Source organism: Cydia pomonella, chromosome 14 (genome assembly GCF_033807575.1).
Source record: "Cydia pomonella isolate Wapato2018A chromosome 14, ilCydPomo1, whole genome shotgun sequence".
Taxonomy (NCBI): Eukaryota; Metazoa; Arthropoda; class Insecta; order Lepidoptera; family Tortricidae; genus Cydia; species Cydia pomonella.
Genome location: NC_084716.1, coordinates 10,641,062 through 10,666,809, shown reverse-complemented (window position 1 = coordinate 10,666,809; position 25,748 = coordinate 10,641,062). Strand labels below are relative to the sequence as shown.

At 39.0% G+C, this 25,748-nt stretch overlaps 1 protein-coding gene across 1 annotated transcript; it reads right to left on the bottom strand.

The window, feature by feature from the left end:
• Positions 1 to 10,601: 10,601 nt before the first annotated feature.
• LOC133524918 (uncharacterized) lies at positions 10,602 to 15,533 on the bottom strand. The gene is made up of 2 exons (XM_061861074.1): positions 14,139 to 15,533; positions 10,602 to 10,715 (listed from the first exon to the last, which is right to left on the bottom strand). The coding sequence occupies exons 1-2, from the start codon at positions 14,960 to 14,962 to the stop codon at positions 10,703 to 10,705; spliced, it is 837 nt and encodes a 278-aa protein (XP_061717058.1). The 5' UTR covers positions 14,963 to 15,533; the 3' UTR covers positions 10,602 to 10,702.
• Positions 15,534 to 25,748: the final 10,215 nt, after the last annotated feature.

The window sequence follows — 25,748 nt, the reverse complement described above, 5'->3', positions numbered from 1 at the left end:
GTCGTAAGGTTAATAATTCATATTGGGACAGTGAACGTGGTAAGTATTACTTACCTACTGTCGTATTTGTAACAATTATAACTACAGGTTTTATTTGTGCCACGTATATATATACACACAATTTAAGTAGGTAATCAAATTATAATACCGACGTCAGTCCGTCAGTCAGTCAGTCAGTCACATATCCAGAAATAGAATTCGTGTGACCTAAAAATACAATTTCGATGTCGTCTTTTTCATGTAAAAAAGCTGAGCTGGATTTTTCTGTATGATTTTCGCTTTGACGATGGCGGGGCGAAGGAAAATTGAGTAGTGGCTCAATTACCGCTAACTGTATACGCGCTGTGCAAGTGTGCACGGTGTGCACAGTCCAGTGCCAAAGGTGTTGTAGGGTTGCCATTATCTGGTTTTAGTATTTATGATATATGGAAAGTCAACGTCAACTTTTCGTATGTGTTGGTGGTCAAAATCACGAGTACCAATATCGGCCACGCCGAGTAAAGCATAAACAATTGTTCCCGGCAAAAATATAACTAAAAATTCGGTCAGGACAGGTTAATGTAACAATTAGTAGTAGTTTACGGACCATTTAAAAAACATGTAAAAGTTAATTTTTAAAATTTAATCTTGCAATCGATATAACCGTTGATGAATGTACTCTGGCAAACCATCTTTATCAGCAGAGAAGCAAAATTATTATTATGGGAGATCGATTCTTTGTGCCTATATTTTTCTGATTAATTGCATTTTGGTACTGACAATATTTGTGTGCCATTATTACAATATTTAATAAATATATCCCGTTTGTCGACGTAATGTCCAAATTATTTACTGTAGCAACCCTACTCGTACCAAACGGAATTCCTAAAAAAAATATTCGATACCGAATATTCTGCGTTCATAAAACTTCATCCAGAATGATATTATGGCACGAATTCGCGGCGGTAGGTAGGCTTTTACGAACTAACAGAATTCCGATACCGAAGGATATATGAGTGGAAGTTATTTAGTACATTACATGTATTATCTAGAATTAGTGTTTAGTTAATGACCGAGGAACCACCGGGAAATGATGAGGATCGGCGCAGAAATATTTTTTCCGTAGATATGTTAGTCAACGAGCATTTTGCCCTATGTAGGTAATTGAATTCTACGTAAGTAATCAAGGCTAATAATAATAATATAATTCGTTTTTAAGAAGTTTGGTACAAGACGGAATTTATTTTAAAGAAGGTGTGAAAAGAGATTGATTATGTAATAAAAAAGTAAAGTAAAGGGATAAGTTCGCCTTTGTAATTAGCTTTTCCTAATTGTACGTTACTTTTATTATGTGTTTTTGTACAATAAAGAGTTTACTACTACCACTACTATATTATGTATACTATATACATATACGTAAATGAATGAGAGAGAAAACTCTTTTGGTAGTAAGTGGGTCATACACCTTTTATTGTATGCTTAACTCGCGTCTTCTCTAAAGTAATGCTAATTTACTACACAGTATTTATAGTATACGAGTACCATATACGCTGCAGCCTTACAGGTAGGATACATTTTTTCAATATTTGAGCATTGAGACTCAAATAAAAAGACCGTGATATACACCGTGTTTTTATATTTTCGTTAATTTCAATGATGCATTCCTGAGCTTAAATTAAGCAACTTTCACAAAGACACCGGTATTCTAATTAACTCCATTTCGGAGATAATCAATATTTTTTTTTATCTTATAAGGCCCTTACGAGCGTATACACTTGCCTTAGGGCCTGTTTACATATTGATTAGTTTTTAGTACGAGTGTATACATTTGCTACTAAACGTAAGAACTATCTCGGACGATTGATGTTCGAAATGACATTGTTATGTCTCAGGTTTCAATTGTTTGGTTGAATTAAATGTAATGCCTGTGTTACAACAACGCTAAATGCAACATTTAATTTCCTTTTATTAAAAAAAAACTTAAAAAATATTTGAATAACACTTTTTTATTTTATTTTAAAATTAAACGTAATTATCCATACCCCGGAGTTAACGAAATTAAATAAGAAAACGGTGTATATTATGTACACGGGTCGCGTTAACTTTTATTGTTTTCTCCATAAAAGTGACTTTTTCTGTAATGTGTTTGACCCAAATATTTACATTTTTTCCTAAAAACAGATGAGAATTCATTAGAATGTTTATTATTTTGACAAATTATGTTAGACAATAGTTAGATTGTTGACCAAGGGATAAAAGACACTCATTTCTGTCGAGGTAGTTTGGCGCTCGAACGCTGTGAGATGAATGGTCCGAGACCACTTTACTTTTCATTTAGTTAATGAGGAAAGTAAAAAACATGTGTATTAAAAAAACATGGCTAAGTACAAATTTACATAGTACTTCTTAAGGGTACTTTCAATTAACAATTTAGGTAAAAGTATCGTTATTTTTTGGAATGGGGAATTAAACATTTAAACCCAAATTTTAATTGCTTAAATTAAACTTGAATGTAAACTGCTGTAGTGCAGAATCGTATCTTTCTGCACACCTTGTAAGACAACAATTACCCACTTTCAGAGCCTGAGAAAGAAAATAATATTATTAACTCATAGAAACTGGACTTGATCGCATATTAAGTTTTAAGGTAAAGAATTTATCGTGGCTGAGCATTTACTGCAGTCAGGACCAAACCACTGGATCGAGTTAAATAACCCTAAAATCCTTTCCACGGATCGCCATGTTTACAGCAGAAAAATGCGGGAAGCCATTTAAATCAATAAACATTCCAATTTCAATCGGGACGAGGGTTTGGGGATCTCATCCACATGGAATCCAGTCATTAGTAATGTAAGCGAAAACTAATATCCACAGTCGAAAAATCGAATATCGTTAGTGTTGTGTGTCGGCAGAGTAACATCCCCAGTGCGCAAAATGTTCAAGTTAACAAACAAGACCAAGTGCGGGTACTTCAAAAACTCGCGGGGCTAGAAGATGTTGATATCGACTGTAGCCAGTTTTCTCCGAGACCACGGGGACAATGCCGTCCTCGAAACGTCGGAGGTGAATTTTAAAATTTAATACGCGATTGAGACCCGTTTCTATGAAAAATCGTAAAAAAAAATGTAAAAATCGTGAATGTTTAAATTTGTGAAAATTATCAATACGGAAGCAAAAACAAGCATTAATTAAAACGAACGTACGCTTTAATTACACAATCCAGCGCTAAACACTGTTTTTGCTTTATCGAATTACATGGCCCGAAATGAAGATACAATTTCATTTCCATCTTTGTTTTTTAGAAACAATGAGAGGGAAAGTCAAATTTTCCCATGGCTTCGAATCGTAAAAAAAATGTAAAAATCGTGAATGTTTAAATTTGTGAAAATTATCAATACGGAAGCAAAAACAAGCATTAATTAAAACGAACGTACGCTTTAATTACACAATCCAGCGCTAAACACTGTTTTTGCTTTATCGAATTACATGGCCCGAAATGAAGATACAATTTCATTTCCATCTTTGTTTTTTAGAAACAATGAGAGGGAAAGTCAAATTTTCCCATGGCTTTATTAAAAGTTTTAAGTATCGAAGCTTGCTTTACAATGAGTTATATGATTGTGAATGTTTTTATTGTCGTTGGGTTTTCGTCGTAACGCGTTCTTTGAGAACGTATTGTGAAGGTTGAGCACCTTTTCGACTTCAACAGGCACATCATTCATTGAATATAGGGGATATTATAGGGTACATTCATACATAAATTGACTAAGTCCCACGGTAAGTCAAGAAGGCTCAGGCTTGTGTTGTGGGTACTCAGACAACGATATATATAATATAATACATCCATGACTCAGGAACAAATATCTGGTGCTCATCACACAAATAAATGCCCTTACCGGGATTCGAACCGACTTATGGGTGCTTTCTATTATGTACCTGACGCATTTATTATAAACTGGTGGCACAGTCCTTAAAGCATAACAAAATAAATTCGTAACAAAACATTTAGCTTGAGTATGTAATGTAAGCTAAAAGTTCAATGAATAGGGCGCCATTGAACAAAATTAGACTCTTCTTCTTCCTCGCGTTGTCCCGGCATTTTGCCACGGCTCAGGGGAGCCTGGGGTCCGCTTGACAACTAATCCCAAGATTTGGCGTAGGCACTAGTTTTTACGAAAGCGACTGCCATCTGACCTTCCAACCCAGAGGGTAAACTAGGCCTTGTTGGGATTAGTCCGGTTTCCTCACGATGTTTTCCTTCACCGAAAAGCGACTGGTAAATATCGAATGATATTTCGTACATAAGTTCCGAAAAACTCATTGGTACGAGCCGGGGTTTGAACCCGCGACCTCCGGATTGCAAGTCGCACGCTCTTACCGCTAGGCCACCAGCGCTATATTGAACAAAATTAGACTAACTTAAGATTATATAGTAACGAATTTCTTTTTGTGTCATGTAGTTGGCTCAATTCCTACTTCAGATACTATTCGTACAGTTGACTAGTAGTACGGTCACGTCTGAAAATATCGAGCCGAGAAAGTGCCAAAAATATGTAAACACTAATATATGGGCCATAAAGCCGTGTATACATATTTTTGGCACTTCGATCGTGTCGATGTTTTCAGACGTGACTGTACGAGGGCTTCCGGTTCGAGCGCCATATTGATAGTCACGTCTCGTGATTAATTGCTTTGTTTTTTGCTCATTAATACTGTTTAAAGTATAATATCGATAGCTTATTTATTATACAGTAAACTATAACTTGGACCTTTTTAAATCGAGAGTGAATAGACATCTTTTAGGTAAGCATGTTCCATCCTAGACTACATCGGCACTTTCCATCAGGTGAGATTGTGGTCAAATGCTTACCTTTTCGGAATAAAAAAAAAAAAAAAAAAACTAATGGTAGTGTGCAGTGAATGGGGAATTAATTTAGAAACGCGTTTAACCACCATTTTGTAGTCAACGGCCGGTAATAGTCCACATGCGCCTTGTAAAGTCCAGCTATCGCTTTACAAGAGCTGATAAAATCACCGTACACTGTCTTGTACTAACCGTAAAATTTCAGTCGTATTTAACTGGCTACTGGCGAAATACCCACTGGACTGAAGCCATAATTAAAAAAAAGAAGACTAGTAGCAGTTACAGTATCTAGACTTTCCATTTTTTTGGACTATAAAACGTGCGAAAAAAAAGAAAGAAAATAACCTACATAGTTGTCGTTTTGCTTCTACGGAGCTTTTCCGCTACATACCGGGAAATCCATGTCATCGGCTACGACGTAACGTTACGATCGTGACTCAGCGGTGAATGTGTTACTGAGCGGATGACAAAAAATAGTTTGCCTTATATTTTCGTGCCCCGTTGTGTAAAATATTAGGTAGATACTGCAGAGGATTGTGCAAAGCAGCTTCCGTGCAGAAGTTATTTTATCCACAGAGGACTTTATCTGCCGGTGCCGTTGCACGTCCCGACCGTTTGGCAGTGCCGAAGGATATCCTGACCTCGTTGGAGCGTCACGTTCTCGGTGAATATGTATTCTCGTCCCAGCAAAACAAGGTCTTTCATATTTCATTTTCTGTTATGTAATGTATGAGGGTAGACTCATGTTTCTGCAATAGAGTGTAGATTTCATATGTTATCGATCGATTAAATGCAATACCGAACGGACGTGGTTTAGTGCTCTCCTCCTCTCGGCAGATATTTCTCATTTTCAGTCATTAGAGAGTAAACTATAGCGAAAATAAGGCTTGGCAAAAATACCTACCCTAAAGCGCGCGGTTGTGTTATGCGATGAGTGCTATAGACGAAGCGTTGAACGCACGCGATCACGGAATGTATGAAAAATGGCAATGCGCTTACGGCTGCGTTCATTAGATTATCCGATTTAAAATGTAATATTTCTTACATTCCGTTGATGGCATGCGTTCAACGTTGCGTTGGTCGCATAAAACAACCGCGTGCTTAAATTCACAATTAGTATAACTAGCATTCACTTCGTTTTAACTAGCATTAAATCACAATAAAAAAATCAAAATAATTACTGACCTCGTAAATTAACAAGTACTTTGTGTTAGTACCTACAAAGATTAATATTTTGTGTTAAGTAAATTCTGTTCTCTCAACTGTATGCATTTGTAGCTATGTGGGTAACAAAATTAATTACGTTTCTTCAGATCCTCTAGAACCTCAATAATATAGATAATACTTTTACTTAAGGCTCGCCATCTTAAAGTATCGAGTTGTGCAATTATTATGTTAAGCGATTATGCTTTTGTTTTTATTGGTCTAAATCCACATGAGACACCGTCGACACCATTTCACCTAGATAAAAGCATAATTTATTTATTTATTTCAAATAGTTGTACAGTCTATGTCACGGCAAAAAAACAAACAAATTAAGACCAAAAATCGGTGAACTAATATTATTATGTACAATTAGGCATCGACTCTTTCTAGGCAGCTTGCCATACTAAGATATAAAAAGCGCATTCAAACTGTTGAAGGACGTGCATACATTCTCTCACAGAACCTCAACAATTCATCCCGCACTTCGCTCCACCAGCCAGCAAACAGATCACACTCGGGCGCTGATGCCAAGAGCGCATCCAGGAGGGGTAAAGGGCGAACGATAGAAGGGCGAATAATAGGTTCCAAGTGTTCCAACGTGTTTGGTCGCATTATAATTTATAACTAAGTATAATCATTTTTGGTTGCCCCGTTGAGAAAGGCCTCCCATGAGGTTAATGCCCTTAAACAGATCCCCACTATGTTTGTTCCACCTTGGCTGTTCTGGTGGAAATATGTCGCGCTGGGACGCTCCGGGCCCTTGGGTCCAGAGTTTATCAGCAAATGGCAAATTATTAACTACGCCCCAGGCCAAAAGTATGGAAACAACGTTATTTTTTTTAATGTCTCATGTTTCCACTATTATTATTGGTAATCAAAACATACATTAGGCAACATCAAAAGATATAAAGTACACCCTAAGTATTAACATCCTTATATGGCGTGAAAAAGATTTAAAATTGAAATGTGGATAAGTTAAGTACAGTGGAGTTATGAGCAAATCCAAGCCTTCAAAAATAAATGAGCATAGAAAAGTACATATGCATCTGAACAGATTAACCAAAACCAGTGGAACAAACATAGTTGCTTACACATTATTGTGATACTTGCTCAGTTTAATATGACAGGTGATATGTGTATATATTTTTGATTGATTAATCTGTTCAGATGCATAGGTACCTTTCTATGCTCATTTATTTTTGAAGCCTTGGATTTGCTCATATATTTATGAACTCGACTGTACATACTCGTATCGCCCTTTTTAATTGCCTTACAAAATGTTGAATTGGCAATTATCGTCGGTAACCATAATTTGTTATTTACTTTCAAACTTATTGTTTAGTACACTTATCATTGTTATTATTTTGTTTTGTAATTGTCTATGACACGTAGTATAAAAGTCCATTGCATGAAAAATCAAAGTTTTTTATATAAGCTTGTAAACCCTCGACGCAAAAACTGGGGTGTTATAAATTTGACCGCTATGTGTTTGCATCTATCTGTGATTCTGTCTGTGACACCGTAGCTCGTAAACTGGTATTTGGAAGCTTTTCTTAAATTTGAAAGCAAGTTTCTAGCTTAGACATGTTTTATCATAATAGGTAAGTACATTAGTTTCGTTAGGGATGTTTTTACGTAATATAACGTTAATATTTCACACTAGACCTGCCCTTAACATGACCGTTTCTCTGTAAGCCGGATCCTAATTAAAAATACCTTATTCAAGGTGCAGTTCCTTTGCTCGAGACTGCATTTAATAAGGATTAGTCGGCATTAATTCTCCGAGAGGAATTACTTATCTTTTTGTCCCGTGTTGCAACTCTGAGGAGATTTTGTAACTACGAGTAGGTATGTAAATATAGTCTGTTATAGAGTAGTATTAGATGAGACCAAGGGATGAGTGGCAGTAGTTGTCTCACTGCGTTCGAGGGCCAATAGTCCGAGACTGAAAAAAAAAACACGGCTGTATATAAACTTTAGTAGTATGTATTGATGGTACTAGATGGTATAGATGGCTGTAGCCGCCGTGCAGGTCAGGATCTCGACGACTTAAATAAAACTTCGATTTATAATGAAGTGAAGTATAATCGTCCCAAAGGTACTGGTTTACAAGGGTTCTTGCCAAAACGGTTCAATGTAGAAAGTAGGTGTTGAAAGTATGGAGGATGATGCAAGAGTGATTTGCAATATTTTACTTGATCAGTACAAAGGTTCAGATTTAAATGCTTCCAATTGGCCGCGAAACAGATTATGTGGAGCGCTCCTATTGGTGCTTTTAAAAAGCCTCCGAATGCTAGCCGAGCCCGACGGCTGCGTTTAGCTACTGCATTGATTTTTATATAATATTAAGTTGCAGTCGCAACAATGGCACAGCTGTCGAACCTATTTCAAGGAGCTAGGCATCTTAACACTAACGTGCTTATATATATTAGAAATATGTAAATTTATAAAAGCCCATAGCCATCTTTTCTTACAAGCCAAAGAACGACACACAAAACCGCTAAACCTCCGAAACAATAACAATCTCGCGTTACCCACATCCAACCTAACATTATATCATTCAGGACCTCACATGATGTGCACTAAAATATATAACAAAATTCCACAAGCAATAAAATCAATAGCAAAACCTAAATCATTTGAAACCGCCTTAAATAATTATTTATTAGATAAAAGTTATTATTCTTTGCAGGAGTTTTTTGAAGATACATTTCCGACAAAATAGAATGCTAGTTTTTTTTTTTTTTAAGTTTTATTTTTACCTACATAGCTGTGCAATGTAATTAATAAGATTAGTTTTAAGTATAAGTACTTATAGTATAAGAATAAATTGTTGTGTCCTTACAGGGTCTGTATTCAATGTAATATATGAGCAATAAAGATGTTATGAGTTATGAGTTACTTTCAATTAATAATTTAGGTAAGATTATCGTTATTTATGGAATGGCGGGTTAATAATCACAATGGAGGATATACAAAAATCCATTTAAAACCAAAATGTTAATTGGATATCGTAAAAAAATAAAACGTAGTTAGAAAGTACAGTGCTCTAGAGCAGAAACGTATCATTTTCTACCCACTTTTTAAAACAACAACGACCAACTTTCAGAGCATGAGAATTGAAAATGTATTTTTAGCTTTGTCTCCCATTCAATCATTCAGGAGGTCAATTCAAACTTACATTTTGACATGAAAATGATATCATAAAGAAGAACTAATGTTGTTCTAGTTCGCTTGTGCCAATAAATTTACCGACAAGCACAGCGAAATGCACGCGCGAATGATAACGAAATGACATCATTTAGATATTATTTTGAGGCCAAGTGTACATTCAAATTGCTCTCCAGGCCAATAACAGCTGTAGCTTATTTTCCGACATTAAGGGCCTGCTTCACAACGTCCAAGTCCTGAATAAGCTACTTGCCACTTATCTGACGAATAAAGTCATCGTTGGCATTTCACAATCTTCAAATAAGCTTAACAGAAAGTTTAATCTGACGGTTAATTTATTTGGTAATTAGCTATCCCATACTTTACTTGGACATTGTGAAATAGGGCCCAAAAGTAAATCTTTTTCCTGATGACCTAGAAATGGCTAGTAGTCAACTGCGAGGCGACCTGACGTGTTGGCAGGTAGGTATATCTATAATGGTAGCGTAGATTTCTCACATGACCCTATCGAAAATCAGCTTATAATAAGTAGGTAAAATTTAGATTCAAACAGTCAACGCCCGAGTGAGATAAAATAAACACAATGTGGTTTTAAGTTCATAGTTACAGTTAGTAATTACTAAGGACGCACGAAGGGTTCCGTACCGTTACGCAAAAAACGGCAAAAAAATCACGTTTGATGTATGGGAGCTTCACTTAAATGTTTATTTTATTCTGTTTTTAGTATTTGTTGTTATAGCGGCAACAGAAGAAATAGGTACATCATCTGTGAAAATTTCAACTGTTAACTAACTAGCTATCACGCTTCATGAGATACAGCCTGGTGACAGACAGACAGACGGACAGTGGAGTCTTAGTAACAGGGTCCCGTTTTTACCCTTTAGGTACGGAACCCTAAAAAGAGATGACGTAAGCTAGTGAAATAACAAGCAACAGTCTCATCGCCATTCGACATTACAATAAAACGAAGAGTAAAGAGAAATAGTTCGTCTTTTTTATTCAAATGTCCTCCTTTCCTCTAAATTTGCAACTTGGAATGCTGCGGACGTTTTTTGGCACGGTCCCTAGAAGTTTTTGCATGGTGAATTAAATAGACAGACAGATTAATGGAAGTCGATTCTAATTTAACAATTTGGTATGGTTTTCTGGATTTGATACGACCTTGACGCTTGACTTGATGATTGACGCTCATATTCTCACGCACGACTTCGCTCTCGTCTTTTACAAACGTATGCATTAACGACATTGGGGTGGCCTTTTTAGACTGTCGTCTATTAGTATTAGGCTGCGTCAGGTCGTGATCCCATAGTCATGAGCCGGGCTGTTTGTAATCAGTTTGGGGACTTGAGGTATCTACAAGTACTTTAGTGAAACAACCGGATCTGATAGATGCTCGTTTATTACTGGTTTTTGTACATTACAAGTAGCCGCGCCTGTGTGCGCGCGGACGCACACATGCAAATACACCACATTTCTCCACCGTTAATTGTAAGACCTGCCAATAGAATAAACAATACATGAGTACTTAACACTACATAAGGTGTATAATAACTAACACACACATAACTAAACCACATAATAACATTAACATTTGTAACTAATATTTTTATCTCTAGGCCTTAAATTCGGTCTAGTAATTGTCGGAAGCGGCGGCGGCAACCGTGCGTCGGCGGGCGCGGGCGCCACCTCCGCGGCAGGTGCGACCGCGGCCTCCGCGGCCTCCGGAACCACCGCGGCCGGCGCGCGCGACCCCTCACGCTCCTCTACTTCCTCCTCCTCCCCGGAAAGCCCGGTATCGTACTCATCGCTCACTACGTCACGCGGCTGAACATCCGCCTGTAGGGGACTGTCAGCCCGGAGGGAGGATGGCGGAGGGTTCACGCACGCCGCCGGGGGCGCGGAACCAGCCGGAGCTGGCGGCGGCTCGAGCGGTGGCGACCACGAGTCCTCGTCAGCCCCGGCATCCTCGGTTTCATTAATAACGTCAAATTCACCACCTGTATACATAAGCATTTGATCTACGTGGCGTCTACATACAGTATTTTTAGTATGCACATAAATCAAAAACATTCGGTTACCAATTTTATTTTGAATAGTGCCTAAAACCCAGATCTCTTTTTTTTCAGTAAACCATTTAACCCATACTTGATCCCCGATATTGAATTTTCTACAATTGTCTATAACACATTTGTCAATATTGTCTTTAGTTTTATTAACATCTGGTATCACAAGATCTAGCCGTGATCTTAAATTACGGCCCATCATCAAACTCGCTGGAGTTTGGCCCGTAGAACAATGGGGAGTATTACGGTACTCGAATAATAAGCCCATTAGTTTATCCTCAACTTTTGACTTATCTGTTTTATCTATACATTTAATCATCTTTTTACATGTTTTCACAGAATTTTCGGCCTGACCATTGCTGGCCGCGTGATAAACTGGAGAAGTGACGTAACGAATGCCATTCATTGCACAAAAAGAATTAAATTCGGCCGAATTAATTTTAATATCATTGTCGGATACAATGACATTCGGTACGCCAAATCTGGAAAATATTTCCTTAAGTTTACATATCAGCGCTCGAGTAGTAGTACCTTTGTCCATCAAAAGACACTCTAACCATTTGCTATATGCGTCAATGACAATTAGGTACACTTTCTGATGAATAGACATGTAATCGATATGTACCCGGTACCAGGCAGACGGAGGACGCGGCCAAGGCGCGGGAGCGGCGCGGGGAGGGGCGGCGCGCACGGCCACGCAGGCGGCGCATGAGCCGATCCAGCGCTCGATATCGCCATCAATGTTAGGCCACCACATCTTACCGCGCGCGATGCTTTTCGTCTTGACAATACCTAAATGTCCGGTGTGTAATTCACGTAACAGCTGATCTCGAAATATTGTCGGAATAACCACCCTGTGACCACGGAAAAGAATACCATGATCTATTTGTAAGTCGGCTTTGCATCTAAAATAAGGTACAATAGATGCACAGCTTATCTTTCGCGGCCAACCGAGACTCATATACCTAAAAACTTTTTTTAGTGTAGGGTCATTTCCGGTAGCTTGTCTTATTTTATCAGCTGTCACGGGAGTCACACTGTCGTCTAAAAAGTTTAAATAAGACACGTCATCGTAATCTTCGTTATGCTCATCATTGTTCATGTTAGGCAACGGCGCACGAGAAAAATAATCAGCTACGAGATTATTCGCACTGCTTATATACTGAACCTTATAATTATACGCTGATAAAATAATTGCATATCGCTGTAGCCGGGAAGCGGTCATGACAGGAATGCCGCTATTTTTGCCGAAAATGGACAACAAAGGCCTATGGTCGGTTTTTAAAATGAACGGATCTTGCCTGCCATATAGATACTGGTGGAACTTTTTAACACCAAAAATGATGGCCGCGGCTTCTTTCTGAAGTTGACTGTAGTTCCTCTCGCTAGCATTGAGCGAGCGCGAGGCGAACGCGAGTGGGAGCTCGGCACCGGTTGCCGGGTCGCGTTGTGCCAGAAGGGCACCTAACCCCCCAGGTCCTGCATCCACACTGAGCACTGGCTGAGCCTCCGGGTCAAAATGAGCCAACACGCGCTCAGAGCCTAACTCCCTTTTGACTGCCTGAAACGCCTCCTCCTGTGAACGTCCCCACTCCCATTTTGCCTCCGCGCGCAGTAGTTCGTGTAACGGACTTAACATGTTCGATGCGTTCGGAATGAAACTACGGTAATAATTTACGAGTCCTAAAAAACTCTTTACCTCCGTTACATTAGTCGGCCTTGGTGCCTTATGAATAGCTTCCACCTTTTTTTGAGACGTTCGTAAGCCGTTTTTATTAATAACGTAGCCTAAATAAGTTACACTACTACCTAAGAAAACACATTTCTCTTTCTGTAACTTTAAACCTGCATCACTAAACCTAGTCAAAACCTCTCGCAATCGCGCCAAATGAATCTCGTTCGTCGGTCCCGTCACACACACGTCGTCCAACCAACAGCTGACTCCGTCAATACCTACCAACAGTGACTCCATAGCGCGTTGAAAAATAGCCGGGCCGTTGGCGAGACCATAAACTAGCCTAGTATATTTGTAAAGACCTTTTGTAGTGCTAATGGTCGTAAGCGCCTGAGAGCTATCAGACAAAACGAACTGATTGTACGCGTTGCTAAGGTCTAGTTTCGTGTAACTTTCACCACCGCCTAGTTTAGCAAACACCTCCTCTATACGCGGCATCGGATACTTATCGATAACCATGTCTTTATTTAACGTGACAGAGAAATCGCCTGCAATTTTGACCTTGCCATTTTCCTTCAAAACAGGCACAATAGGCGTTGCGTATTCAGAAAAATTAACCGGTACGAGTATACCTAAATCTACCAGCCGGTCGATTTCTTCCTCTACCCGTTTTTTTAGAGCAAACGGAACTGACCGCGGTTTGAAAAACTTAGGTTTAACGTTCTCTTTCAATTGCAAGTGTACTTTGAACTTATTAAATTTGCCCAACCCTTCTTCGAATAAACTCCTAAACTGTTCTAATAACCTTGTTACCTCACTCGAGCTCTGATTAATTTTTACATCTGTAACAAATTTGTTATCTACAGTGAATGACAAATTAAACTTCGCCATAAAATCACGGCCCAATAATGGCGGGCCGCCGTTTTCTATAACATAAATTTTCAAAAATCGGTCTTTTAACATAAACTTTACTTTCGCAACGAAAAAACCTATTGGCGTTATTTTATGATAATTGTATAGACACATTTTTAAATCACTTTTATATAATGATACATTAGGGAATATTTTCCTGTATAATTTATCGTTAATAATGGTAGCACCGGAGCCCGAGTCCAGTTCCATGTTCAATTCAAGGTTATTAATAGATACATTAAGTAATATTGGTTTATAATTAACGTACCTTAAACTTAGAAGTTTACACTCCTTGCAATTATCGCAGTCCCCACCTTCTACCGAGAACTCTGTCGCTTCAACATTGTTCACACGACTCTTGGACTGCTTCTTGGAAGTACACACTTTCTTGAGGTGTCCCTTTTCACCACACAGCTGGCACCGGTAGGACTTATATCGGCACCTACTCTCGTCGTGGCTCCTCATACCGCACACCGAGCAGGTCCTCGCCTCGGGGTCCCGGCGGCCGGCGGACGGCTGCGCGCCCGCCCGGTACACCGGCTCCTGCTTCACGGCCACGGCCACTGCATTGGCGCGTGCCTTCTGCGCGCACTCCGTCTGCTGTGCCAGCTCCATCGCCTTCGCCAGCGTGAGCGTGGTGGCGTCCTGCTCGAAGAGTCGCTCGCGCTCCTTGCCGGCGCGTAGCCCCAGCACGAACTTGTCCCGCAGCAGCATGTCCAGCGAGTTTCCAAACTCGCAGTGTACGGCGAGTCCTCTGATTCTAGCCGCCCACTTCTCGACACTCTCCCCCACGTCACGCATAGCCTCGTAGAATTTGGTCTTATCAGCGAAGGTACACCTCTTCGGAGTAAAATGACCGTCGAGCACCCTTAACAACTCGTCGTACCCGACCTCTTCTACCTTACTCGGGTACACAAGGTTCTTCAACAGCCGGTATGTATCGTCATGCAGATGTGTCAGTAGCACTGCCTGTCTCATATCATCTTTAATTTGGTTTAAAACAATGAACTGCTTCAAACGACTACTGAAAATTTCCCATTCTTGGGTGTTATGGTCAAAATGACTTAAATTTCCGATAAAAGTAGTAGCCATTATAAATAACAATTATTTTAAATACACACGCGGGTAAGTCACGGATCGTCGCCAGTGAGGTATCTACAAGTACTTTAGTGAAACAACCGGATCTGATAGATGCTCGTTTATTACTGGTTTTTGTACATTACAAGTAGCCGCGCCTGTGTGCGCGCGGACGCACACATGCAAATACACCACAGGACTACTTGGCTTCGATTTGGGGGTGAAGTGTGTGTGTGTGTGTGCTTATGATGCTGGATGGCCACGTGGCTGGTGCTGATTTCTACGGCGAAGGGGCATGTAGTTGTAACAGCTCTCTGGGCAGAGCCCAACCGAATGTTTAAGGAGGCCTATGCCTTGCAGGTGCGGATGAGTGGAGTTGTCCGAGCAGTCATACATGACACGCGCGCACCAACAGATGAATTTCTCCATGGTGACGCACGAATTTCATCGGTTTCGATCTCCCGTAGCCCTCACCGCTTGATAAAGTTTGCCTCACTTTTACTTTAGTTTGGTCAGATCATCTGGCTAGTGGGGGGTCTGCGGTCTTTCGCCTTCCACTTTTCCGAGCACGACCTTTTTTTCTAAACTTTCGTCACCTCTACGCATAACAAGGCCAGAGTAAAATAGTAATGTAATATTGTTATTGAATAAAAATGATGATGATGATGATGATGATGATGAGTAACCGATGTTAGCATAAGCGGAACGACGTGCTTTAGTTTGAATTGATATTTTCAGTTAATTGTATTTTATATGTAGTGTGTTGATGTGTTTTTTGCTTGTATGTAAATTCCCACCCTTGTAGTCTATTTTTTGAACAAATGTTAAGATTGAACTTTGAAGCTGTGAGAGATTTGACGCATTTATGCGTCGGGCTGTACAGGGTATCCTAAGCATTCTCCTCCAGCACCACATTCCGAATGCGTCTATCCTCTGTCACTCTCTGGCGTGTACTGTCCACGTTTCTGCTCCGAACATGAAAAGTGGGAAGACCAAGGCTCTTACTAATAAGGAAGGACGTAGCAATACTATCAGACAGTATAATGAATACGGACGTACAGTTGAAATGGTTGAAGTGAATAGTAATCTATTCTTTGATCTGAATAGTAATCTATTTCCATTAAATTTTTTAAATGTATCGATTTAAGTATTTGCGTACCGTAAATATAAATAATAAAATATAACCTATAGGCTCCCAACTATGGTCCCCATATAAACTTGAATGGTTTCGTTCAGGTGTGTCTTTTACTATATTTTTGTAGTTCTAAGGAAATATATTTTTATAAATGGAAGAAAAAACTCAATCAAACCAAAAGGAACATTTGTATTGATACTCAAATTCTTTTTGAACGTGTGGACCAGAGTTGCAGTATAATTGGACTATAGTTAGGTGGTTTTACGGTATCACATTTATAATCGATGTAGAATGTGAATCCAGATTATAAACTCTTATCTCTATAGGTTATAATATTAATTCCTTAAAACGTTCTTCATCATAATATATATACGAACACACATCTATCAACATATTTAAAATCTTCCTGGCTTTGCGTACTAGTGATTGCTAGTTCTGATTGTAGTAGTGCTTAATGTTATATAGGTAAGAAACATTTTTAGAGTCAGTATAGGTACAATATTTTGGATCTTACCATTTATTTAGATAATTAAATTATAATCAAGCTCCCTCATTAACTGAAATCTTAAACCTAATTAAAAACATTCCTCGAGACGTCAGTTAAAAGTACGCTCGTAGTAAACTTCGGGAAGTATAAAGTGCCATCAAAAATAAACCGACCAGTAACTTTGACTGCGAAGTATCCGGCCATAATTCGGGGGCTTAATAACCGGTTATAACTGGCTACAACTAGACTAGTGATGTGCCGTGGTAATTCAGTAAATGGTCGGTAATCCGAAATCTGAAAAATTCCCTTTATACCGGATTGTTGTAACTGCTGTTATGTGAATTAAAAGTTTGGTAAAAAAAAATATCAAATGCAACCGCTTTATAATACGGCGTCCGAGAGTGTAAACTCCCGGATTATAGAGCGGGTCACCCGAGTGACCTGAGTCGCTATTTCTCGTCAGATCGGATTGGCGAACGTCGGAACACCGAGCGCCTGCTGTACCCGTTCCCGAGTTTTTCTTAGTCTACTCGTGTCCGCTGAGCAAAAGCTTCTCCTCTTGATCTCTCCCGTTTTAGTCCGCCTTATTTTTTTTTACTCCCGGGGATATTAATAGTGGGCTTAGACAGCGACGGACCCTTCGCAAATCCTCGAAAAGCCCTTGATTGGTTTTAGGTACTGATGTGCCGGAGGAGTTTTCAAATTTGCGAAATCCCGCCTGCATACCTCTAAGCATTTACGAGCTGAAAGCGGGAATGTAACGTACAATGAGTGCAGGATGGGGGCAAGCGGTACTCCTCTACCATCCTCGGAGCTTGGTCAGCTACGAAGCTGTGGGTCCTGGGTTCGAATCATGGGATAAGGGCATTTAGTATTAGTATTGAGCATGAATATACAGTTGGACAAAGCTGTTTCTGCATGCATGTTTTATTAACAACGGGCAATGTCATCATTTATGTCACATTTCTATGAAAATATGACGTTTACAATGACACATCGATGAAAAGTTAGCTTAAACTAGTAGTTGTGTTGTGATTTTTTTTTAATTTGTGTACCTATAAATACACAGAAAAAATCCTCAATTGTAGAACGTAGAGTCAAAAAGGTACTTATACTAGGTGCGACCTTTGTTTTGTATAAGGTTGGCTAGCTCGACCTCTGTAAAATTGTCCCCAAATTATTTATTTCTCGAAGTGGCACATCACTAATCTGGACGCAGCCGATTCTAACCGGTATGGAATGATTCAGTACTGGAGATCGGCTGCCTTTGCCAAATCCACTTAGCGTAAGTGCACTTGTTGTTTTTTTTTCTGTGGCAAAAGAATAATCGAGCGGCTTAAGCCAGAATACAGATTAATGTCTTAGGGTAATTTTCATTTTATTTAAATCTGAAAATCTAGAGTACGTTTTTTGGATAGGGACGTTGTAATGGGGACGGATTAGCAGAACTTTGTTTGAAGTTTTTTATGGATTCAGGAGTTTTTTTTTATGATAGAGGAGGCAAACGAGCAGACGGATCACCTGATGGTAAGCGATTACCGCCGCCCATAGACACCCATTAAGTTAGTGGAAAACGTTTTCTCCCGAAATGGAATTTCATAGAAAAACTACCGTTATTTCGCTAGGATCGCTAAGCTTCCCTTTCAAGAAATAAAATTACTGAAACGATATTACGTAATTTTAATTTAACCAGAATGTATATATAAGTAATTCCCTAAATATTCTACTCTGATCATCAAAACGCCTCAATAATAAAGGCAAACTAAAAAAAGCGGCCAAGTGCGAGTCGGACTCGCCCATGAAGGGTTCTGTACCATTTATGACGTAATAAAAATCAACTATACTTACTAGATCTCGTTCAAACCAATTTTCGGTGGAAGTTTGCATGGTAATGTATATCATATATTTTTTTAGTTTTATCATTCTGTTATTTTAGAAGTTACAGGGGGGGCTGTACATTTTACCACTTTGGAAGTGACTCTCGCGCAAACTATTCAGTTTAGAAAAAAATGATATTAGAAACCTATAATCTATAATAAGTGTTCCGTTTTTTGCCATTTGGCTACGGACCCCAAAAATGGGACGATTTCAACCTTTTATATAAGTGCAATATTAATCCAGTAACATTGTCGCCTTTTGTAATGGGGTTCGTTTGCGTCAAAATCGGTAGTTTTGATTTTTTGCTCAATGAATAATCCAAATTTGTGACCTCGGGCGCAGAACGCGACTTTGTCAAAAAACTAAAAGGCCGCGAAAAACGATTTCTTTTAAATTTGGGCGATTATAACCCTAAAGGACTAGTTTTTGATGTTACCTTCTCGTGGACAAAATTTGCTACAATACGAGACTAGAATTGAGTCTGTTCTGTGTCTAAATTCACGACGCCATTATCGTATATTGACGACTACTAACGAGAAGTTTTTATTGAGATGGCATGGATGCAGATGTGGAAGGATTCAGCTGTAGATATTTTATGTTACCGCGCTTTTTCAAATGAAAGCAATGACCGGTCCGATTATAAAGTGGAATGACTAAACGCAACACGAATCTAATCTAATATTTGCTTGTATATCTAATAATCTAATTCAAAATATTAGACGTTTTCAAGCATCCTTCACCACATCGTCGATTGTCGATAATGGCAATTTGATATATTAACTATTCTCATGTTAGTTTTACCATAAATGTGACCGTGGCCGGCAAAATGCCCCACTTTGTCGCTTGTCATAAGGACGATTTGCTTGTATCTTTATACGGATAACCTGACAAGACAACTCGTCTTTACGGGAAGTAACAAAGTGGGACGTTTTGCCGCCCGCGGTCACAAATCACAACACACAACAAGTTACCTTTTGTTCGATATACTCCACAGAAATAAATTACATACCTTTTTTCGGGACAAGCTGTGATTTCGTATTTATCTCGCCCAGAATGACGAGCTTTTCAAACTAGCAAAATATTATCGAAATCTAATGGAAAAAAAAAACAAAAATCTGCTCGAAAATGTTATATTTTCCCACCTTATCGCGTGACAGCAATGGCCGGCTGACTATAAGTGGAGTGACAAAACGCAACACGATTAATCGAACGGACCCGCCGGTCGCACCGCAATGGATTGCGATTGCAATTGATTGCTATTAATTTAAACTGTGAACTAGACCGGCATTCACACAGAACTCTAGCGTCGCACGGTCCTAAGTATAAGGCCTGAGTGGACGCTCGAAGCGGAGCGTTCGGCGGGGCGTGCAGCGTGGCGTCGGGCTCATAAGTGATTTGTGCAGCGTGCACTAAGCCCGCTCCTATACGTTTGCATTTGTTGCACGCCGCACACTCCGCCCCGCTACACTCCCAACTCGAGCGTCCACTCAGGCTAGGAAAAATTACTTAGCAAAGTTGCTTTTGTTTTGTTTCGTTAGATTTTGAAACAAAATAAACTTAATTGTTTTTCTAAGGGTGCGGCCACACGGCGAATATTTGCGATGGTTTCTCTCGCTACCCAAGGAAAATTAAAGAGAAGCCATCACGAATATTCGCCGAATCCCTGCATATCTGGTCGCACCATAATACCATTGATTCAGAGTTCGCTTGGTCCGTTATCATTATCCTTCTAGCTTTGTACCGGCATTTTTGCCACGGCTCACTTAGGGTGCCTGAGGTCCGCTCAGTAATCTAATCCGAAGAATTGACATAGGCACTAGTTTTTAAGAAAGCGACTGCATCTAGCCCTTCGATTCAGAGGGGATACTAGGTTTTGGGATTAGTCCGGTTTTCTTGTGATGTTTTCCTACACCAAAAAGCGATTGGCAAATATCAAAAATAATATTAAGTACATAAGTTTAATTAAAGTCATGGGTGCAAGCTACGGGATCCAAAACAATGACGTCGAGTTTGAAAGTTGTAACCCCCAAAAGCGGCCCCTATCTTTAAAATTCATTTATTTTCGTTACATGTCCTACATCTTTGGGTCATAGACCTACATATGTGTATCAAATTTAACTTAATTGGTTCTGTAGTTTCGGAGCAAACAGGCTGTGACTGACAGACAGATGCACGAGTGATTATATATGATGTCTTTAACCATAAGATTATTTTTAACAGTCGATAAGGTTGATTTTAAATTGAAGCTATATAGAAATAGAGCCTTATTAACGACCGACAATGGTACTTATTTATTTCCCTTTTCTCTTTTTCCCTTTTATTTATTAATTTGTTTATTTATTGCGCAAAATATTAATGCCTTACTGACTTAATGCCAAATGGCATTCTCTACCAGTCAACCATAGGGCCAAAAAGAGACGCTTACAATTGGTACCCTTTTGGTTAATAATGACACATATAAGGCTTTTGTCCTTTCCTTTTGAAGCATGTTACCGGGCATAACCCAAAGATTATGGCGCCATTGCCATTGTTCGTAACATTCTCATTGTTTGTAAGAAAACATTTTGAACTATATACCCCAGTAACAGACATTAGAAGAAATAACAGGAATCTTAATAAACTTAAATTGCCCTTCTCGAGAATGAAAATTGTAACGTCTAGCCCTCACTACATGATGATCAAGATATATAATAAGTTACCTCTCTATAAAAAATCAGGAAAAGACTACTACATTCACTAAATTATTAAAAATATTTCTAATAAATAAATGCTATTATTCCCTAAGTGAATACTTTGAAGAGGATACTAATGATTGATGGTAATACTAATGGTTTATGCTAAAACTCATGTATTTAATTGCAATGTTTAGATTATTGGTTTCTCATTGTTTAAAGTAGATTTAGTCCTCTTAAATTGCTGTGCCCTTGCAGGGCGTCACATGTACTTCTACACTTTCTGTTCCATCTTATGTGATTTGTGATATGCAATAAAGATTTGACTTTGACTAACGATGCCGCCATTACCTTTGGCCTTTGATCTAATAGATGGCGCCACTTTTTGATATTAAAAAAATTTAAGACATAAAAGAAGCGCTGGTGACCTAGCGGTAAGAGCATGCGACTTGCAATCTGAAGGTCGCGGGTTCAAACCCCGGCTCGTACCAATGAGTTTTTCGGAACTTATGTGCGAAGTATCATTTGATATTTACCAGTCGCTTTTCGGTGATGGATTTTAAATTCTCTTTGACTATAGGTACTTTTGACGCATAGTCTGATACGCTAGTTTTGATGTTGACTGTAATACTTTAAATATTTAAAATGGCCCACGTACTTGAAAAATCCTATCGGTGTGAGTGTCGGCCTAAGATATCGACCCCTTTCAACGCCAATTCCATTCTATTCCACTTGGCAACTTTGAGACTAGTGCTAACTTAGTTTTAATAGAGCTATCTATTAACATTTCTATTCGACATTTCCAGGATAAACGGCGTTGAGTGATCAGTCGAACAAATCGTTAACACACAGCAGCGACCCGAAGTGGTTCTAGTGTTCTCTGTCCAAAGCCGTTTCTGTTCAGTCGATGGCGTTGAGTTCGCTAAGGTCTTTTTGCACTTCGTCTCTCCATGGAAATCCAAAGTACGCCCTCCAGACTGCACAATCTGCTCTTTGTGAATCGTTAACATAACATTACCTAATAACTGTAGAGTCTGTTGATAGGTAAATATGTACAGGTCATTTCACGAAAGCTGGCACGAACGGAATGAACGACACTTTTTGACACGTTTAGAATTAATTTATTACTTTAGAATTAAAATTGCTGTGCTCTTACAGGGTCCATGCCACTGTTCTGAAAATTATATTGTAATACCTTTATGTAACAACGTGGAAATGCAATACACAATAAACACTAATTTCAAATCGAGGGAAGACCTTCTAAGACCTTTTTAGCAGCACAGCATCTGGTAGCGGCCCTTACTGACCCAAAAAGAAATACCACTCTGTATATGTACATATATAATATAAACCCAAACTCATTAACCTTTTTAATTATTCCCAACGAACATTAGCTTTAGTGCTCGTAAAAATAAAGCGTAAAAGCCCCGATAAGTTATAAAATGAGATTAAGCTCTAGTGCCGCTAGATGAACCTAGTTATCACTCGGACAAGATAGTGCACTTTGCGGGAGAGTCGAAAATGTTAAATGGATGTCAACGAAACGGAGCTTATTTTAGGTTAAAGCCTGACGCCTGATGGTGTGCAAATCTTGGTGTATTGAGGGCTCGGGCTATAGTCCCCACGCTAGCCCAATGCGGATTGGGGACTTCACATACACCTTTGAATTTCTTCGCAGATGTGTGCAGGTTTCCTCAGGATGTTTTCCTTCACCGAAAAGCTAGTAGTAAATATCAAATGACATTTCGTACATAAGTTCCGAAAAACTCATTGGTACGAGCCAGGATTTGAACCCACGACCTCCGAATTGAAAGTCGGACGTCATATCCACTCGGCTACCACCGCCTAGCATTATAGAAAATGATAAAAAAAAATGCCGCCTAGCATTATAGAAAATGATAAAAAAAATGTCATCAAATCATACAAATACGTAGCTCTTTCAGACAACATATCGAATTCTTACAAAGGGAAAAGAAAAATAAATTTAATAAAGAAATGAGAATATACATTAAATACATCTGGCAGATTACCTGACCTACAAAAAATATTTGATGTGCTTCCTTACCTGAACTGTGTCACCTATACAATGATTTTACATATACACATAATATTATGATTTTAATTGCTACTTGTTTTTACAGTTTCTGGTTTGGACCATGCATGTTTGTCTGTCAAGTAGTCCTCGACTCTGTAATAAGCCTTCAACATTAATGACTTTTTTAAGTAATTCTTAAGAGCTGGCAAGGGTAATCAACTTGTTATAAAAATGAATGCATTGCGCAACGAATGACTTTTGTACTTTACGGACACGAAGCTTTCTGATAGAAAGCTTATTTTTATTTCTAGTGTTATAGTTATGGACATCTGAATTCTTAGTGAAGGAGTCTAGATTCTTAACAACATAAATAATCCTATCATAGATGTATTGGGAAGCTACAGTTAAAATATTAATTACTTTGAAAAATTCTCTTAATGATTCACGTGCTCTTAAGTTATATATAGAGCGAATGACTCTCTTCTCTAAGACAAATATAGTCTGTATGTCTGTATAGCTTTGCCCTAAACCACAATACCATATGACATTACACTATGAAAATAACTATAATAGACAAGGCGAGCTATCTCAACATTGGTCAATTGCCTGATTCTCCTAACAGCGTAAGCGGCCGAACTTAATTTGTTAGCTAGCGTTCTTATATGACGACTCCATTGTAGATTTTTATCGAATGTTAAACCAAGAAACAGTGCTTTATCTACCATCTCTAAGCTTTCATTATTCAAAAGTATCTTAGCCTCGACTGGTTTAACATTCGGCAAGGAAAATCTAATACATTTGGTTTTCTTAGCATTAAGAAGCAAATTGTTAATAGTAAACCAGTTAAGTACATCAACGAGTGTGCTATTAATTACACTGTAATCGGTAGATTTCCGATCAACTTTAAAAAGTAGTGTCGTATCATCAGCAAAAACAACTATTTACTAACAAAATATAACCTTGTGGCAGTCTTAATTGGACTACAGTTCCGCTAGACTGGGTTTTGTTTACAACAACTGTTTGTGTTCTATTGCTAAGATAGGAAGACATAAAGTTTAGGGCATTTTCTGATAGACCATAGTGTTCTAATTTCATAATGAGCGTTCCATGCTCCACGCAATCAAATGTTTTAGAGAAATCACAAAATATGCCAATTGCATTACAAGAATTTTGCCCAAATATTATAAAAATGTTTATAATTATATCTACAGTGTAAATGTAGGAGTAACGACTCAAAACTAGTCAAAAATCGATGAAAACCGCTCAGAAAGACTTATGTATGAAGCTTCCGTTCCGATATAATACATTTTTAAAAAAACCTTATGTATTTTTATATGAAACATTTTTTTGTGGTTGCTGAGACGTTATAATGATCGGCATGATCACCTCACGTAGCATGTAAGGCCTTAGTCGCTCTCACCCGTCGCCCGCGGCGTCTTTATGGTGTGTTCGTGTCCACTGGGTGTGTCACCGTTTGCGGGCGAGAACAGCCGCTCCTGAACATTAAAGAACACACCATACAGATGCCGCGGGCGATAGACCGCTTCTCGTTGCGGGCGGCGGGTGAGAACGACCAAGGCCTAATAGAGGACGAAGTTGAGTAGTGTACCTACTGACTTTTATTTTCAACTGGACTTTCTTCCGTTTTTCTGTGTGCCACTAATCGCCTTACATCAGCTGATCGATGCTTCCGTTCTTACAAGTCGACTCGGAGCCAGGATCGAATTAATCTACGTTCCTCGTTGCATGGCTACTCCACTAAAATAAAGGCCAATTCCTGCTTCCTGTTGTAATGATTGCAATTGAACGACAACTGTCACTTTGCTTGCGTTGCATGCCCGACATGCCTATACCGTTATGCCTAGAAGGAGGAACGCCAAAAAGCCGCTCCCAAACAATCGAAGGTACGCCCTCGTTTTAAAACGGCATGCTTAAATTATAAAAAGTTTTCAATAATTTAAAGCGGCATTAACTTTTACGTCACATATATTCTATGTTTGGTCGTGGTCCTCGCGCCTCCAATGATGATCCCAATGACAGTTCATTTTTATACGGAGCAGTAGGGCTAAGATGGTCGGCTCTTTATCATTTGTCGCCATGCCTGTCACGTTCTAACAAGTATATAAGCGCGAAAGTGACGGGCATAGTGACAAGTGATAAAAATGGAACCATGATGCCACCGCAGTATAAAATGGTCGGCTCTTTATCATTTGTCACTATGCCTGTCACGTTCTAACAAGTATGCAAGCGCGAAAGTGACGGGCATAGTGACAAGTGATAAAAATGGAACCAAGCTGCCACCGCTACTGTTACTTAGAAGTTTTAGACGGCAGCTGCCATCTGCCGAGGCAGTATCAGACAAAGATATACCGGGTGTGGCCTGTAACAGGAGCAAACAATTAAACTGTAGACTGTACCTCAAACTGACCAACATTTGTTCAGTGACTTAAAAAAAACTTATTTGATTTTTAGCACACTTAAGTTTATTCTAACACGCATCGTATTGCGAATTTTGTTATGTTAAGGCGTGACAAGCAACGTCAATTACAATGATGGATCGTGTCATTCACGAAGACGCGTGCCTTGACTTGTAA